At 41.5% G+C, this 17,487-nt stretch overlaps 1 protein-coding gene across 1 annotated transcript; it reads left to right on the top strand.

The window, feature by feature from the left end:
* Positions 1-57: 57 nt before the first annotated feature.
* On the top strand, positions 58-16,858 carry LOC135083722 (uncharacterized). Its single transcript, XM_063978446.1, has 17 exons — positions 58-203; positions 840-1,731; positions 2,018-2,283; positions 4,741-4,927; positions 5,533-5,710; positions 6,117-6,334; positions 8,658-8,831; positions 9,385-9,556; positions 9,984-10,089; positions 10,201-10,352; positions 10,650-10,862; positions 11,650-11,784; positions 12,170-12,254; positions 12,769-12,958; positions 14,740-14,901; positions 15,549-15,670; positions 16,351-16,858. Exons 1-17 carry the CDS (start codon positions 134-136, stop codon positions 16,446-16,448), a joined length of 3,420 nt encoding a protein of 1,139 aa, XP_063834516.1. The 5' UTR covers positions 58-133; the 3' UTR covers positions 16,449-16,858.
* The last annotated feature ends 629 nt before the right edge of the window (positions 16,859-17,487 follow it).

Below are 17,487 nucleotides of genomic sequence, written 5' to 3' on the forward strand. Positions count from 1 at the left end.
CTCTCACTCCTTCATACAGCCGTCTCGCTCTCAGACTGCCTTTCACTTAGCCATGAGCCTCGGAGAAACTTGGCAAGTTACAAACACTCAGTGATGATACGGTAGCGTAAAGTTATAGTTAAATGATACTAAAATGTATAAACATTGTAGTCATGTGGTGCCAAAGTTGTTGTGCTTAGGTTATATCCTGTTGTTTTTTTGTGGTAAGTGCTTTCGTTAAGTTTAAGTTCCGATTACATTGAGATTTTCTCTTGATAAGTGCCTGTTGTTAAGTTATCGTCATATATTCAGAAATAATATGTACCTAAATGGACAAACAGTTGTTATTCAGAATCTACTAATGTTCATACTAATTATAGGTAAGCAAGTTTGTATAAAACAAAGTTAACTTAAAAGTGTGGAAACTTTCCATACTAAAGTTTTTAACTTTGCTTAACTTGCGTACAGGAAATCGGCAATCTCTGACTCGCTTGTGATTGCTTTTAAAACTGGTTCAGGATATTGTTAAAAATAAAACTATAGGAATACAAGGACGAATGCTATAAATAATTTAGGTAGGATAAATCTAGATCTGCTCACGTTTTTTTCCAATTTGTTTTGGTTTGGACTGGTTTCTATTGATAAAGTTTTGTAGAGTTTTGCTAGTAATTTTAGGCTTCTATAGAAATGGGCTGGCTAAAAATGATCTTGATTATTTTTGTCTCTACAAAAGAGTTTCTTAAATGCAACAATGACAATAATATTTTTTTGTTTACAAAGTCTTTTACGGCTAGGTACACCTTATCTGAATAAGCCCCATCTATCACAATATTTTGACTTCAAAATCTTTTTTTTACCAGGGTCATCATCTGGTCTGGTACTGCGAGCGTATATCTCCCAACATGGCCTCCACGGCGAAATAGAATTCTCACACAAGAACGAGACTCTAATCAGTATTAGAACCAACCTCAAACCAACACTTCAGTACCCTGACGGTGTCTGGAGGTGGACCATCCACGAATTTCCAGTGGACTACCGAGATTTAACCGGGGAAAGATGTTCCGAGGCGAATCTAGGGAGAGAACTGATAGACTTGACGGAAGAACTGGGATATCTTATCATCCCAGGCAAAGACCACGCTGAATTCGAAAGCAGAAACAGTCTGACTGGTATTAGTGGACTGTGGGGAAAGAGTATTGTTTTAGAAACTGCAGAGAGAGACCGAGTTATATGCGCATCTATACTTTCCACTGATAAGTTGTATGAGAAGCATGCCGTCGCCAGGTTTGCGTCCCCAGTCGCGGGGACTTTGCATTTCCGATGGCTTTCTGCGCGTGAATTCGACGAGTCTGATTCATACGTTCAGGCCGACTTATACCATACAAAGGCTGTGACAGACAAAATGGACTACACAGAGCACAAATGGAAGTTGTTTGTGACAGATATTTTCGATTCTGATAAAGGGAATCATGAAGATAATTGCAATGTTCTTCAGTTAGTTTTTGATCCAGAGAACAGCGGTGACGGGATGAGTGTTGGAGATCTTGACAGTCGGTTGGGTCTGGTCAAAGTGGCAACTGACGCCAAGAAGAAGAAGCTGAAGTATTTGTATAAGGATGAGGTGCTGAACATCTTGAGAAGTGACATGGAGGTGACCAAGAGGAGTCTGTATGTGGTAATCTTCGACAACAGACACTCGGACAGTTTCTTGGCGTGCGCAAAACTGAGGGTGATGGAACCAAAGAGCACAAAGTAAGAAAAAAATTGATTTCATTATTATTTTGACAACGTAATTGTTGTTTTGATTACAAACTTAGCTACAATACCAGAGGTTGTGAGTACGATCCTCGCAAAATGCAAATATTTCTGTGCATGAAACTGTCTTATAGAGATCTGAGCGTGTGCCTACCTATGTGTTTAGAATTGTTAATTATTTTATTACCAACTTTTCTGGAGTCTCATGTCAGTAATGAAGTTAACTTCTCTCTGGAGTCTCCTATCATGAGCAACTTATGATAATAATTTATGTAATTCCCAGGGCACTTATCAACATGGACGGCATCCGCGGCACGGTAGAGTTCAGCCAGCGCTCGCCCTTCGACCCCACCTGGGTGAACTTCCAGCTCGGCGCCGCGGACCAGGACTACGAGTCCAACCTGCGCTTCGTCAGCTCCATGATGCAGTACAGCATCAAGGAGCTACCACCGAGGCTACTGGATGCTAGCCAGGCCAACCACTTGTGCAACACTACCGGGGGAATTTATAATCCTCTGGGACTCGATCTGAACTCCTTGCCACCGCCAGGTTAGTGGTACTTTTAGACGGTAGGTTGCAAAGATTAACGTGTTCTTTAATAGGATTAATTTATGACACAATCTCCATTAAATGAAGCTGAAATATTTTGAATGAATTCCTTGGAATAGTACCTGGTTCATTTTACAATTTGTCAACTCGTTTCTTTATATCTGATAACCCGCAAGAGTCTTACTACAAGACCCTGTTTTCTTTGTTTCATGCAATTTTTTTACATGCTTATAACGAAGCAATAATTAAAACAGCAATGTTTTAATAGTTCATGAATAATGGAGTAAGAATTTTGCCACGAGTCCTAAGTTAAACTAAATAGTCCCAATGATTGAACATTTTTAATTGTAAGTATCATTAAAAATCATTTTCTTAATGACGTCTAATATCTTTCATGATCATTAATCAATCATAGAATGTATTTTTGCAAAATAATATTTTATTATCGAATAGCCTTGCTTGCGATTTTCCTCGCGTGGAATACTGTAAGGTTTCATCAAAATCCGTTCAGTAGTTTTTGCGTGAAAGAGGCCTACCACTTAGAAGATTTTAAACAATTTATAATATTAGTAGGATATAATATCTAATTCCAGGCTACATTTAACTGTCTATTCAGACTTTCCGAACTAATAGAGTCGTTTAAACGATGTGCATCTGACACAATCCATAGAGAAGATATAAGAAAAATCAATTTGTATTAGTAAATGCGTTATTCGCGTCTGTGAAACCAGATCTGCTTCAATCAACGACGACAAACTAAAACGGTTGTTATCTGCGCGTCTATTCTCGGTACGCGGTGTTTGGCTCCGGCGCGGGCGCAGCTTTCAGGAATCCGCTTGTTGATGATTATCCGTCGGTTATGGCTTGCTATTGTCGGATTTTGAGGTTAGAAGGTCAATATTGATGGGATGTTTTGAAATATGATTGCTATTGAAACATCGGATTTCAGCTTATGACGAAGAAGATTCGAAATAGACAGTTTTTCAGATGTGACGCACATTGTTTTTATTGACTAGTTTAGATATTTATAGAAAACGATAGACGCGGTCTCCTAATTTCATAATATTTCCATTAAGCATCGTATAAAAGTTGCTAATGAAGAAGCAGAAAGTACAGAGCTATTAAAAACAAATGATCAAACCAAAAAATGCCTCGAATTTTTTACCTTTTCAGTTTTGTCTCCCACATAGCGACTTTGTGTACAGTCGCGGAATGAAAAGGTTCGTCACCTTAGTGTCGGTTTTCGCTTGCACTAGGTACTGTAAGAGTCAAACCTGCCAACATAATTGTGCAAGAAACAGTGCTGCTAACATTTCAATAAATATGACGTTTGCTAACGAATAAGGTTTTGCTTGTTTATTTTTCTATCCCACCAGTGCAATGCAATGATGACATTAGTTTTTTTTTATTTAAAAGAAATAATAATGGCAGGTTGAACCAACAAGAAGGTGATCGCAAGATGGCGCTGTCCGCAGAAGAGGTTATTAATCTTCTTGACAAGTTAAATTGTCAAACAACTTTGATCTGAACAATTTTGAACTTTACTGACGAACAGTTAAAGATTATTTTCTCTAACTCGAGATTATTCTGTAACATAGTTTCAAAAGGTAATATGTGCTCGCGATTCGTTGAAGGAATCAATTTGAAAACTGACGAACCTTTTCATTCCGTGACTGTACAAATAGAGATCTTGTACATGATTATTTATTTATTTATTTATTAGGTACACCAACAAAGTCACATACATAATACAGTTCATACATTTTAACATGGTTTAACCAGTGGCGGCGTAGCACGGGTTGGCACCCGGGGCGATCACCCCCTCGTCCCCCCGTCATAAGTCCTAAGGCACCCCCTGGTACCCCCAGGATTTTGGGGTTACCTACCGATTCGAAGATTGAAAGACAATCGCACCCCCCCCCCCCCCCGTATCATAACATAGACCGCAGATTTTCTATGCAGATGTGCCAGTGAGTACCTACTAATCTGCGCGACTTGTGTCACCCCCTGATGCTTGGCACCCGGGGCGGACCGCCCCCACCGCCCCCCCCTTACGCCGCTACTGGGTTTAACACATGATGCGTATATGACCTCAATTACAGGTATAGGTACACAGCATTTCTTTTTGCAATGTTAGGGAACTTATACACTAGAAAAAACAGAAATCAATTGAATAGAGCTTAAGCACCGAACAATAATTAGGATTTAATAATTGTTCATTTCGTTCGGTGCCTAAGTCGTTTCGAATACAGCCACTAAAATACATAGAAAATCATTATGCTGTTCTTGCTTCAAAGATCTGCAATTTGACGTCATCGAACTGTTATTATGTACGTTTTCACGTTGACGACATTTAATAAAATTTAGGTACAGAAAAAACCCCAAGTGGGTTAAACCATAGATAGACATTAGAACTAAAAAGGTAAAATATTCATATTATCACCTTTCACTTTTTAGGCATGGGCACCCAAGACCAGTACCCAGTAGGAGACCTGCTGGGCAAGTACAAGGACCGCACGGAGTACCTGAACCACAAGTACCTGCTCCCCGGGCTGGCCAGCGAGCTCAGCGGCGCCTACTGGGACGCCTTCCTGCCGCTGCAGGGCGTGCACAGCGTGATGCACCGCTCGCTGGTGCTGGACAGGTGAGCTCTAGATTGCAAGAGTGTGGCAGCACCTGCTGGGCTGGCAGCGAGCTCAGCGGCGCCTACTGGGACGCCTTCCTGCCGCTGCAGGGCGTCCACAGCGTGATGCACCGCTCGCTGGTGCTGGACAGGTGAGCTCTGAGACTGCAGGAGTGTGACAGCACCTGCTGGGCGGGCAGCGAGCTCAGCGGCGCCTACTGGGACGCCTTCCTGCCGCTGCAGGGCGTCCACAGCGTGATGCACCGCTCGCTGGTGCTGGACAGGTGAGCTCTGAGACTGCAGGAGTGATAGCACCTGCTGGGCTGGCAGCGAGCTCAGCGGCGCCTAATGGGACGCCTTCCTGCCGTCCTTTGTGCCACATAGATCTGTACTACTGATGAGGTCGCATCAAGCATTACCTAATATCTAGTAGAAAGATATCTCATCCATAGACCAATCTATTCTTATTAACCTATGTCACTATGTAAAAGTATAAACCTCTCATGACTCTTCATTCACCGTGTTACAAGGGTGCCAATCAAGCGATAGCCGTGACAGTTTGAGCATTATCTACAACATTCTAATATGACATATTAGCCACATGACTCTATCTCCACCTTTCCCAGGCGTCCTCCCAAGCGTGAGATCTGCGGCACCATCCTGCCCTACGAGTACGGCACGGAGTTCCAGACGCCGATGAGCTCGGCGCAGGTGGTGTTTCGCTACCCCATCGTGGGCCGCGTCGTGTTCCGCCAGCCGCTGGGCCGGCCATGGGAGGACACCACCATCATCATCGAGAGCATGGTACGTGCAGACGAGATGTTGCCAAACCCACGAATTTTTGAAGATATTTACAGGACAACCGTAACACGAATCAAATTGCACTAAAATCTAGAACTATTGAAGATTTTTACTAGGTGCACTGGTAGCTGATAAACATAATTACGACTTACAACACAACTAAAGTTCAAAGGTAGAAGAGAGCATCAAAAACTACTAGGTAGTCTTCAAAGATATTGGATGTGTATTACATAGTTTGTTCTCGATTTTACAGAAGTAATCAACTTGTAAATTTTCTGATCTGCATAATGATGAATTCTCTTAATTGATTTCGCATCTTATTCCAAAATCTCAAACATAATCCATTGGGGAAATTCAACTGTGGTAGTTTGCTCTACTGTTGTTGCACCATTTACTTATATACTATCAGATCCACGCCGACGGCGCGAATGTAAACAACACGCATGAGCACCGCTGGGCGGTGCACGAGCGGCCTCCTGGAGCTGATTACTACAATTGGACGGGCCGCTGCCTCAGCGCTGGTGGTGTTTACGAGCCCCATGGTGTGGCCGTGGACGCTCGCCATCCTGAGGACTACTGTCGGCCAGGACTGGAGGGGCTGTGCAAGATCGGGGACTTTACCACCAGGTTCGTACTTCTTCTCAGCCAAATAACGTTGACTATTAGACTACTACAACTGGACGGGCCGCTGCCTCAGCGCTGGTGGTGTTTACGAGCCCCATGGTGTGGCCGTGGACGCTCGCCATCCTGAGGACTACTGTCGGCCAGGACTGGAGGGGCTGTGCAAGATCGGGGACTTTACCACCAGGTTCGTACTTCTTCTCAGCCAAATAACGTTGACTATTAGACTACTACAACTGGACGGGCCGCTGCCTCAGCGCTGGTGGTGTTTACGAGCCCCATGGTGTGGCCGTGGACGCTCGCCATCCTGAGGACTACTGTCGGCCAGGACTGGAGGGGCTGTGCAAGATCGGGGACTTTACCACCAGGTTCGTATTTCTTCTCAGCCAAATGACGTCGGCTATTAGACTACTACAACTGGACGGGCCGCTGCCTCAGCGCTGGTGGCGTCTACGAGCCCCATGACGTGGCCGTCGATGCGCGCTATCCTGAGGACTACTGCCGGCCAGGACTGGAGGGGCTGTGCAGGATCGGGGACTTTACGACCAGGTACTACCACTTTTACCATTTTTACCACAAGTCCTCAGCCGAATGACGTCAGCTATTAGACTACTATAACTGGACGGGCCGCTGCCTCAGCGCTGGTGGTGTTTACGAGCCCCATGGTGTGGCCGTGGAAGCTCGCCATCCTGAGGACTACTGTCGGCCAGGACTGGAGGGGCTGTGCAAGATCGGTGACTTTACTACCAGGTTCGTACTTCTTCTCAGCCAAATAACGTTGACTATTAGACTACTACAACTGGACCAGCTGCTGCCTCAGCGCTGGTGGCGTCTATGAGCCCCATGGTGTGGCCGTCGATGCGCGCTATCCGGAGGATTACTGTCGGTCAGGATTAGAAGGGCTGTACAGGATCAGGTCAGGTCACTTTACTACCAGGTCATACTTTTTCGAAAAAACTTCATTTCTAGGTCCTGCTTTGCCCGCATCCAGGTTGTTCCCACGACTTTTGAGTTTGAGTACTCACTGAAGAATATTCATCATTGTTTGGAATAGACCGTATTCGTACGTGTAATTTAATTCGATGAGCCTTGTTGGTAGATTTTAATGAAAATTACAAAGTAGACCCATCTGCCGAATTGCCAAATAGTGATAATGGCTAAGTAGCTGAGGTCTTAAAAAAGTGTATAACGAGTTCCTCTCAATCTTACACATGAGATTCTTCGTATTGTAAACACAAAATCTGGCCAAACTTCTTTTTAAAATGCCTAATCAATGCTGAAGTTTCTTTGAGACCTTCTATTCAGAATATCCAGTGCATCATCACCTTATCTTCCCCAGACACGGCATGCTCTCAGTAGCCGGCAAGAAGGTGGAGAGTGCGCGGCTCACGCGCTCTTTGTTTTCTTGATATTTTATATGTGACATACTCAGATTCAGTATACTAACACAACAGAAATGACCCTATAAAACCTACTTAGGGACCCGCGATCATTTTTAGTGCATTTTCCAGTCAAAAATAAAGGTATATCCACATGTTTCCCAGACACGGCATGCTATCAGTAGCCGGGAAGAAGGCGGAGAACGCACTGTTAACGCGGCAGTTGTTCAAAGGGGAATGCATAGGATCTTGTTATTTTATATGTGACACACTTAGATTCAGTATACTAATGCCCGTGAACAAAATTCTTGTTATGTGTTACCGTAGAAGGTCACTTAAAAAAGGTATTGATGGTGAAAACGGGCATAAGACGACAGAAATGACCCTATAAAACCTACTTAGGGACCCACGATAATTTTTAGTGCATTTTCCAGTCAAAAATAAAGGTATATCTGTTACGGTTAATGTGATAAATTGAAAATTATTAATAATAACCGGTTATTATGAATAATTACCAACAGTCGCGGTAAAAGTGATAAATTAATCACATTTAACAGTGATTATTTAATAATTCAACCTTATTACTAACAAATTTCATAAAAGAGAACAACATCTTGTGTACGTGCTCGTGTACAGCCAAACTTTTGAACGTTTTGATATCATATATTAATATAAATTGGCATAATAAGTTTGGAATGTTTCTTGCATAATAATACTTTTCCATGATGCCTATAACATAATGTTTTGATTTAAAGTGAAAAATAGGTTAAGGTGCGGCGGGGGTGGCCCTTGGGACACCCCTAAGCCGCCTATTTAGTTTTATACACACATAAATGACCTCATATTAATCACATTTACCCAATCATGCGGTAATTATTCATAATAACCGGCGATTATTCATAATTTTCACATTTATCACTTTGACCGTAACATATCCATATGTTTCCCAGACACGGCATGCTCTCAGTAGCCGGCAAGAAGGCGGAGAGCGCGCGGCTGACGCGGCGTCTGTTCACGGACACGGCGGCGGCGCTGGCCGGCAAGTACTCCATCATGAGGAAGTCGCTCGTCATCTACGACGACCACGGCCCCGTGGCTAGGGGCGAGAGGATGGCTTGTTCCATGTGAGTGTAATTTTAAATTATTGTCACCTGACCTTTAATTTGCTGATACACGTAAATACTATAGTCTGGTCTGCGAGCACGTAGAATTTTGTCCAATGACCCCAAGCTACCCATCCTTATCGCTCGCGCGTAATTATATTGCTGTCGCGACTGTGCGACGGGCGCCCGCAGTGAGTGTGCCGGGCTTTAGTAGTTTTTGAAAGGTCTAATTGAAAAATGAAATTATGTATCAGGTAGACCTAGTATGTTGTGTGTCTGCCTGCAATCTCTTACTGGGAAATGAAATTAATTGCTATGGATGCATGTGTTATATTATAAGACGCATCTATGTATTTCTATAAGCTACTAATGATCTCTATGTTTGAAAGAGATTTTAAGACCTAGACCCTATCAAAGAAGAACCACCAGATATAAAGCGTTAGAATAAAGAACAAACAGTTAAAGATACATAAAAAAAATTAAATATTCCGATACGTCTCCTTAAAAGAATCAGAAAAATAAAAAAATATTTGCACAATGAAATAAATCTGATTTAAAAAATGCTGTTTTTCAGAATAAATGGCCTCCACCGTCGTAAAGCTGTAGTTCGCGACTGGTTTGGCAACGGCGAGCAGGTCAACCTCAAGGGCAAGCTGGAGCTGATCCAGCAGTCCGAGTATGACGTCACTAATGTCGAGGTCACGCTGGAGGGCCTGGACGGGATCAAGAACTATAAGATTCATGTGGTGAGTGAATATGATCGGATTGACAAACGAAATGGACTTTAATGTGCTGTGTATTTTCCCTAAATCACTACATTATTATAAAACAAAGTCGCTTTCCTGTCTGTCTGTCCCTATGTATGCTTACATCTTTAAAACTACGCAACGGATTTTGTTGCGGTATTTTTTAATAAATACGAGTGATTCAAGGGGAAGGTGTATAAAACATGCATATTATAGAAAAGCCAAAAAAATCCACTGCAACCGTGCGAAGCAGAGGCGGGCCGCTAGTAAATAAATAAATTGGGGCCTTGCCATAAAGCAAGCTGAACTAACGGGGCGTGGTATACACGTCGTCGTGTTGTTAGAAATTGTCACAAGACACCATGTATTTAGATTTCTCATCCATAAAACCCAAGGAATTTAATTTCTCGCAACTTTCATGTTTCAGGCCCCTGTGGAGAAAGAACTAGAGTTCCCATGTGAAAAGACGACCTTGTATGACACTTATAACCCATTCAATGTGGACAAAAACTTTAGTCCTCCGCCGGCAAAAGGTACTTATGATTACATAATTGGAATTCCAATAAGATTAAACAAGATAAAAGACTTAACCATAATAAGGATATTCTTTACGAACTTCTTAATGTTTAACCCGGTCCTTTCAGGTACCGCTGATCAGTACGAGCTGGGAGACCTTGGAGACAAGTACGGTCTTATAGACGACATGAGAAGCCTCACCACGTACTATAACGAGACGCAGATGTCTTTGTTTGGGCCCTACAGCATCATAGGACGATCTGTCGTGCTACACAAAAAGGTAAATAGTTAATAATGAGCTGTTTAATCCTTACATACGAGTAAGTATATCTACTCTGGCTGGCAAATCAAGTAAGAGAAAAGAACTGCTTCAATGATAATAAAGAAGAAAGACTGACGACTTTGGTATAGGTGTTAGTCAGGGCCAAACTATAGTTTTCTTCGATCACTGTTGTTTTGTTTCCCAAGCAATATTAGACGCCCGAAGTTCATACATCTTGAACAGCCCATTCTTATTGTAATTTTCAAACTTTTCTGTCCATCTAGATATCCTCATTACTACAATGTTCATTTCCAGAGCAAAGACCGTCGCTGGGCATGTTCCAGCATAGAGCGTGGATATTCCCCGTCAGAGGCGCGCGAGATCCGCGGCATCGCGTCCTTCCACCATCCCGGCGGGTTCGCCTACGGCTACGTGAGGATGACGCAGCTCATACACAATGATGGTAGCACCAGCGATACAGTCATCGAGGTCAAGCTGAGGCATCCTGGAGTGCGGGATAGGAATCTTGTAAGTTGAGCACTAGATAATATTCCTCTTTCTACACGTCCTTCTGCCACGCCGGCGGCTTCGCCTACGGCTATGTCAGGATGACGCAACTCATACACAATGATGGTAGTACCAGCGATACAGTCATCGAGGTCAAGCTGAGGCATCCTGGAGTGCGGGATAGGAATCTCGTAAGTTAACTTCTAGATAATCTTCCTCTTTGTAGGCTTCCTTCCACCATCCCGGTGGTTTTGCTTACGGCTACGTCAGGATGACGCAGCTCATACACAATGATGGTAGCACCAGCAATACAGTCATAGAGGTCAAGCTGAGGCATCCTGGAGTGCGGGACAGGAATCTTGTAAGTTGACACAAGGTGGACCGACGACATCATAAAGGTAGCACGAAAGCGCTGGACGCAGGCCGCTACCAACCGGGTAATATGGAAAGCATTGGGGAGGCCTATGTTCAGCAGTGGACGTCCTATGGCTGAGATGATGATGATGATGATGACCATCTGACAATCTTCCTCTTTGTACGCTTCCTTCCACCACCTCGGCCGCTTTGCTTACGGCTACGTGCGGATGACACAGCTCATCCACAATAGAAGTCAAGCTCAGGAATCTTGGAGTGCAGGAAAAGAATCTTGAAAGTTTACAACTGTCTTCAACTGACTATCGCCACAAGTAAGTTAGTAACCTGTGTTTTCCGATTTGGGATTAGAAAAGTCCGACCGGCAGTTTCAGCAATTTCATTCGTCTTATCTGTATGTCATGCCATCTAAGAATTTTATTTCAACGTGTTCCAGACTCACAACCACCCGTGGAACATCTTCGTGAACCCGGTGGGCGTGGACGCGGCCGTGCAGGTCACCAACACGCGCTGTGTGGCCGGCGGCTACCGCTGGAACCCCTACTTCACGCAGCTGGCAGACCCTCTCAATGTAAGAGACATACCTTAACTAAAATCCCTAACTCCTTTTTTTACGTTTTTTTTTATGTGACAGGAGGCAAACGAGCACCTGATGGTGATCACGTTGGGAGATGCTTTGCGCTTACCCAGTAGCCCATGATGGGGAGGACTAGTGGAACTCTCCTCGCTAGACAGGCGAGGCTTACACACTAAAACCCAACGGTATCCGGAGCCCAAACGGAGCAGTTATTTTTTAACTTGGACATTCGTCCGTAGCTCTGTCTCAGGCTACGCTTGACTTGCTTTAAGCAAGCCCGGTTGTTTTATAGAGGTTTTTTCATGCGGCCCTGGTGAAATAGGATCCCCTGCCTGCCAGTCTGCTGCATAGTAATTAAATTGATTGTTATTATTTTCAGCATGACTTGTACAATCAAGAATGTGGTGCCGACAATCCACTGAGGTGTGACGTTGGAGATCTAACTGCAAGATTGGGAACCATAAGTAAGTTTTCCAAATAAAATTTAACTCACGTAATTAGTGAAGAGAAGTCTGTTTTCACTGTTTAGAGTTTCAAAAGAAAGTTTCTTTATAGAATAAGCATCCTCTATCTTAGATCTTCCCATTATGGGATCTTCCCATTATCCCATTAGGCTGCGTATGACCTCGCCTTGTGTTACTATCATACGCAGCCTCATAATTAATAAGCAGTACCTACCTACTAATGCTGACAATGGGAAAAAGACGTACTAGGAAAGTTCCATCAGGAACCAATAGACTCAGAAGTCAGTGGCGTGCCCTGAGTGCCCAAGCAACTGCATTCAGGAGGATTTGATGAGTGCTGCTGACAACGCCACTCTTGTGGCGGAGTTTTGGGCTGACACTGTGTAGGTTTGTTGTCGACACGAAAACAAGTGGCGTGATAACAAATTTTGCCATTTTTATAAATACGTGGCAGTTTGCAACTGCTCTTTACTCTTCTGCAGTCTCATCAAATGTTCTCCATCTTATTTTCCAGCGATCGGCGGTCCTCGCGAGGTGTTCGTGGACAGCAACTTCCCCCTGGAAGGCACGGTGTCAGCCATGGGCCGCTCGCTGGTGATCTTCGGGCCGGAGCGGAGCGGCGAGCGGTTCGCGTGCGCAAACATAGAGCCTGATAAGGACATCATCAAGGCGTTTAATATCATGAAGCCGCCCAGATTTGTGCTGTGAGTTGACACTTCGAATATCCACTTGATGAAATAGATAACAATAAGCTTTAACATATTTCGCATAATATACCTACCCTTCATTTTAAAAAGTTACTTAGGTATTTATGTCCAGTTGAATAGACGATTTAAAAAGAACATTAGCGTTATTAAATAGTTAGCATTATAAAGGTGGGACGTCCACCCACAAGGTGGACCGACGACCTGATAAAGGTAGCAGGAAGGCGCTGGATGCAGGCCGCTACCAACAATGCGATGTGGAAGTCATTGGGGGAGGCCTATGTTCAGCAGTGGACGTCATATGGCTGAAATGATAATGATGATAAATGAATAATTTGAATATTTGATATAGGTGTACCATTAAAAAATAGAAATGATTTTGTACATGATGAGTATTCAAAACACGCTAGAAATAGAGATAGATTTTCGTCAGCAATAGTAACTTATGAAACAAGTAGATAGTTATTCGGTAGCACAATTTGTTGATTCACATTAATGTTTGCGTCAACTAACTACCCAAATGTTACCCAATAAAGTTTGTAGGCAAGCCAAGTTATAGGTTTTTAGAACCAAAGGACGCTGGATTAAACCACAAACCGACCGGACCGGACCGATTTAGTCAAACTACATGGCTTCCTTGTTGTTAATAGTGACTGAGTTTCTTGCGCTGCTTCTTCTCAGCACTGCCCACATTTATTGTCCCGAAGCAGTGGTAGGGTTAATATTGGGACGTGTAAAAGTGCTTTTTAAAAGCCTATTTCGATGGCTCCTACGTATAAGGGCGAAACTGCCGCTTACGCCTTTTTCCAATTATTTAAGCAATGATTTCACTTTGCTCTAATCTATAAAATCAGTAAGAAAAAAAATTTTTTTTCCATTAGATACAAAATAAAATTTTAGGCAAATAGGCGTATGTGCAAAACTACGCCACGTATAAAGCCCAATCATACGATTCGTCAATTTATACGAGTAGTTGCTTACATAAACATATATTTTTTATAATCCAAATCTTAAATAAAGCCATGAAAATATTTAGCAAATTGTTTTATTTATAAATTATGACACATTATATAGTTATTTAATTTTTAGCGTTAAGAGTCGCATCTCAAACTAATTTGAAAATTATAAATAACTTGAAAAAATCGAACTGCCTAAGGCATCGTGGGTTCAATTCCCGCCTTAGGCAATTCGATGTTTTCAAGTTATTTATATTTTTTAAAAATATGACACATTATGTTAAAAGACCTAACTAAATCTCGAGCACAGTATATGGGCGTATTTGCGTTAAAACGTAAAACGGTACATTAAACGACTTTTTCTAACTGATTTATTATTGATATAGCACATGATAACAATTAAAATAATTACATGCATAAATAAAGAGAGTAATCGCTTAAAATATTATATTTACGTTGTCATTTAAGTCTCTTTACGTTGAACAATATACATGAAATTATAGAAATATTCCGACGTAAAAGGGCAATGCGTAAAATCTCAAAATATATAAGAAAAATATAAAAATTGATAACAGCAGTAGCAAAATCATTACATGTTAAGGCTAAATGTGAAATTTCATTAAATTCGTTTTAGTAGGTCAGAAGATATGACCCAAAAATATGGTTCTGGCCACTAAAATGGCTCTCCTGTAAAATTTACTTTTTTCACTTACGCCAGTATACGTAGGAGCCATCGATTTGCAAAAATAAATGAATTTTATGAATTTTTAATTTTTATGAATTTTACTACGAAGTTCCAAAACTCACACGTTCCTTGGTCCCCAGGGGCGGGTTCCTGGAGGAGGTTCGTAAAGTCATGGGCATCCCGGAGTGGATGCTGGGTGTGGATTCGCGTCGCACGCGCCTGCTGCACGCCGGATCATGCATACAGGTGCTGCTGCACTTCACCGGGCCCCGGGCCAACGAGCTGGAGCTCGACTTCACCAGGTATAGTGTCTCAATCTCCCAATACCTCATACACAGTTTGGTTTTCGTATTCATTTCATATCCATATCTGTCACTGTCGCTCATGACAGCAATCCTCTAAGTGCAGAGGATACGAATTTTACGAATTTTGTAGATAAATAGGCATATTGTAATTTTTTTCTTTTCTTTAACATAAAACTGAGATCTTAACGTGACGTTTATTAAGACCCGTGTCTCTTATCTATTTTAATTGAAATGGAACGCGAAAGTTTAAAATCTTATAAAACTAAGATGTTTCGTTTCTGTCGGGTCTGGGTTTTTTTTTAAATAGGGCGTGACCGTTCTTCTTTCAAATGTACATTGGTGTATTTTTTTCAGGTTTCTAATTTATATGCCCTGATATTTACAAAAAAGTTTTATGCTAAATATAGATAACATTTGAGTCCAGAAAAATCATAATGCACATGTTTTCTCTATCATATTTTTTTATCAATCAGATTGTCCACAGGAACTACGATTTCGTAAGTACGTTTTAGCTATCCGCATTAGTCTAATGGGCTAATGATGAAAGATGGCCATCGCGATTCGACTTATAAATTATTTTAGGACACTAAGGCATTGCCTTCTTACCATTTCAAATATTTTCATCAATTACACTACGTTTTCAGGCTACTGGCATCAGGTCGCCTGGACTCGCCCAGCATCTTCATCCCGGGCTACGTGAACACCAAGCGCAAGAAGACCATCTCCTACCGCCAGTGCGGCGTCACCGACCCCAACGAGAAGAAACGTAAGGAACCAACTGATCATAAGCAATCTTAAAATAATTTAAGCGCCTTTCAGGAAACGGGTTAAAAAAACGGTCATCATCATCATCATCATCTCAGCCATAGGACGTCCTCTGCTGAACATAGGCCTCCCCCAATGCTTTCCATGTTACCCGGTTGGTAGCGGCTTGCGTCAAAAAACAGTACTTATCTATAAAACTAGTCCACAATCATAAAATTTCTAAATTATGTTTTGAAGTAGATGAAAATCTAAAATTGAAATAGAGACTGAATCGTTAAGTCTCAGTGATATCAACATTATTTTCCTTGCCATCAAAGATAGTTTTACTGGCTTATTATAAGGGCTACCTTTTCATTTTTTATTATTTTCTATAATAATATTTCGACGTTCATAAGTGCCACTGGTGGTCTAAACTGAATAAATATTTTTATTTTGATTTTTTGATTTTATTAAACTACTAGGTTCATGAAAAGTTTGGCTACATTATTATGTTCGGTCTTGTTATTGGTCTGCAAGTATAAATGCGGTCCAAATTCTGGTAAAATATACTTAGGTGACCACAAGACACCGAAATTAACACCGGTTTTAGGTAAACACTCGACTTGAAGACACTCCCTCCTAGCCCTCATAGATACCTAATATAATTATTTCCTAACTGATAATATAATTTTCCTGTTCCAGGTGGCAATTACTTCTGGACTCCATCTTCTGCGACCAGAGCTGGACTGGCTACATCTCTATGCCTACTAATATTTTTCTTTAGAGCACTTCTAGAGTAATATGCTAAAACAATTAACCAACCTCGTACTCTCAAACGTCGTAATTCAATGTATGAAAAGGAATTGATTTCCTTCCTACCTCCCGCATAACCTATTGTAATTTTTTAACAAAAGTGCGAGGATTGAGTTGATTTTTAGACGCAGTTATGTATTAAAACCACACTAATGAAAGACTACGAGTATTTATACCAATTTTAGAAAATATTGTAAAATCAAAACACTAGATAATCTAATGGAAACAAACATTCCAAGTGCATTTTAACTACCAACCGATCTCAATCTTTGATGGGTAAACGTTTTGGAATCATTGTAATTATGTAAATAAAGATAGTATGGATTTTGTGCCTGTGTAATAAACCGTTGTACGATAATATTTAATTTATTGTAAATAAAGTATTATTTGTTACAAACATTTGTTTTATTATAAGGGCTCTAATAAGTTTCAATCGTTATGTATTGCAATCGCATTCAATATGAAAATCTTTGACCATACATCGGTCATCGCTGATTCTTTAGCGAGTTGTCACAGTGATTGCTGGTTCTTTAGCGTATTGTCACAGCAATGTATGCGTTGAATACTTCTTACGATTGAAACCGGTTACGATTTTAAGTAGATTGTTGTAAATAAAAGAAATGTTCCAAATGTTAGTGTGATAAGCACGGATGATTTAGTTTGGGGCCAAGTAATTAAATTGAGATGAGACTAAGTTACGTTCCGTACGAGTATCACTTTTAAATTATAAATAAATATGCCTATTATTACTGGTATCTATACATTAACATCTGTTTGAAATAACATAATAATTAATTAATTAAATTAAAGTAAAATAAATTATAGACAGTCTGAGAACAAAAGAAATCCAAAATCTGTATTGCGAATTGAAAATAGGCAACTAACTTGTAAATCCTTTTCCTAACCTCCTCACGAAACTTGGAAAGGTGTCATTAGGTCATTCAGGACTCCCTAAGTCAAACCAAGGACTTCCTTTGTTCGCCCGCGCCCCGCCTATGGAACATTCTAGAAACATCTCCCAGCTAC

The sequence above is a fragment of the Ostrinia nubilalis genome, chromosome 24 (assembly GCF_963855985.1).
Source record: "Ostrinia nubilalis chromosome 24, ilOstNubi1.1, whole genome shotgun sequence".
Lineage (NCBI taxonomy): Eukaryota > Metazoa > Arthropoda > Insecta > Lepidoptera > Crambidae > Ostrinia > Ostrinia nubilalis.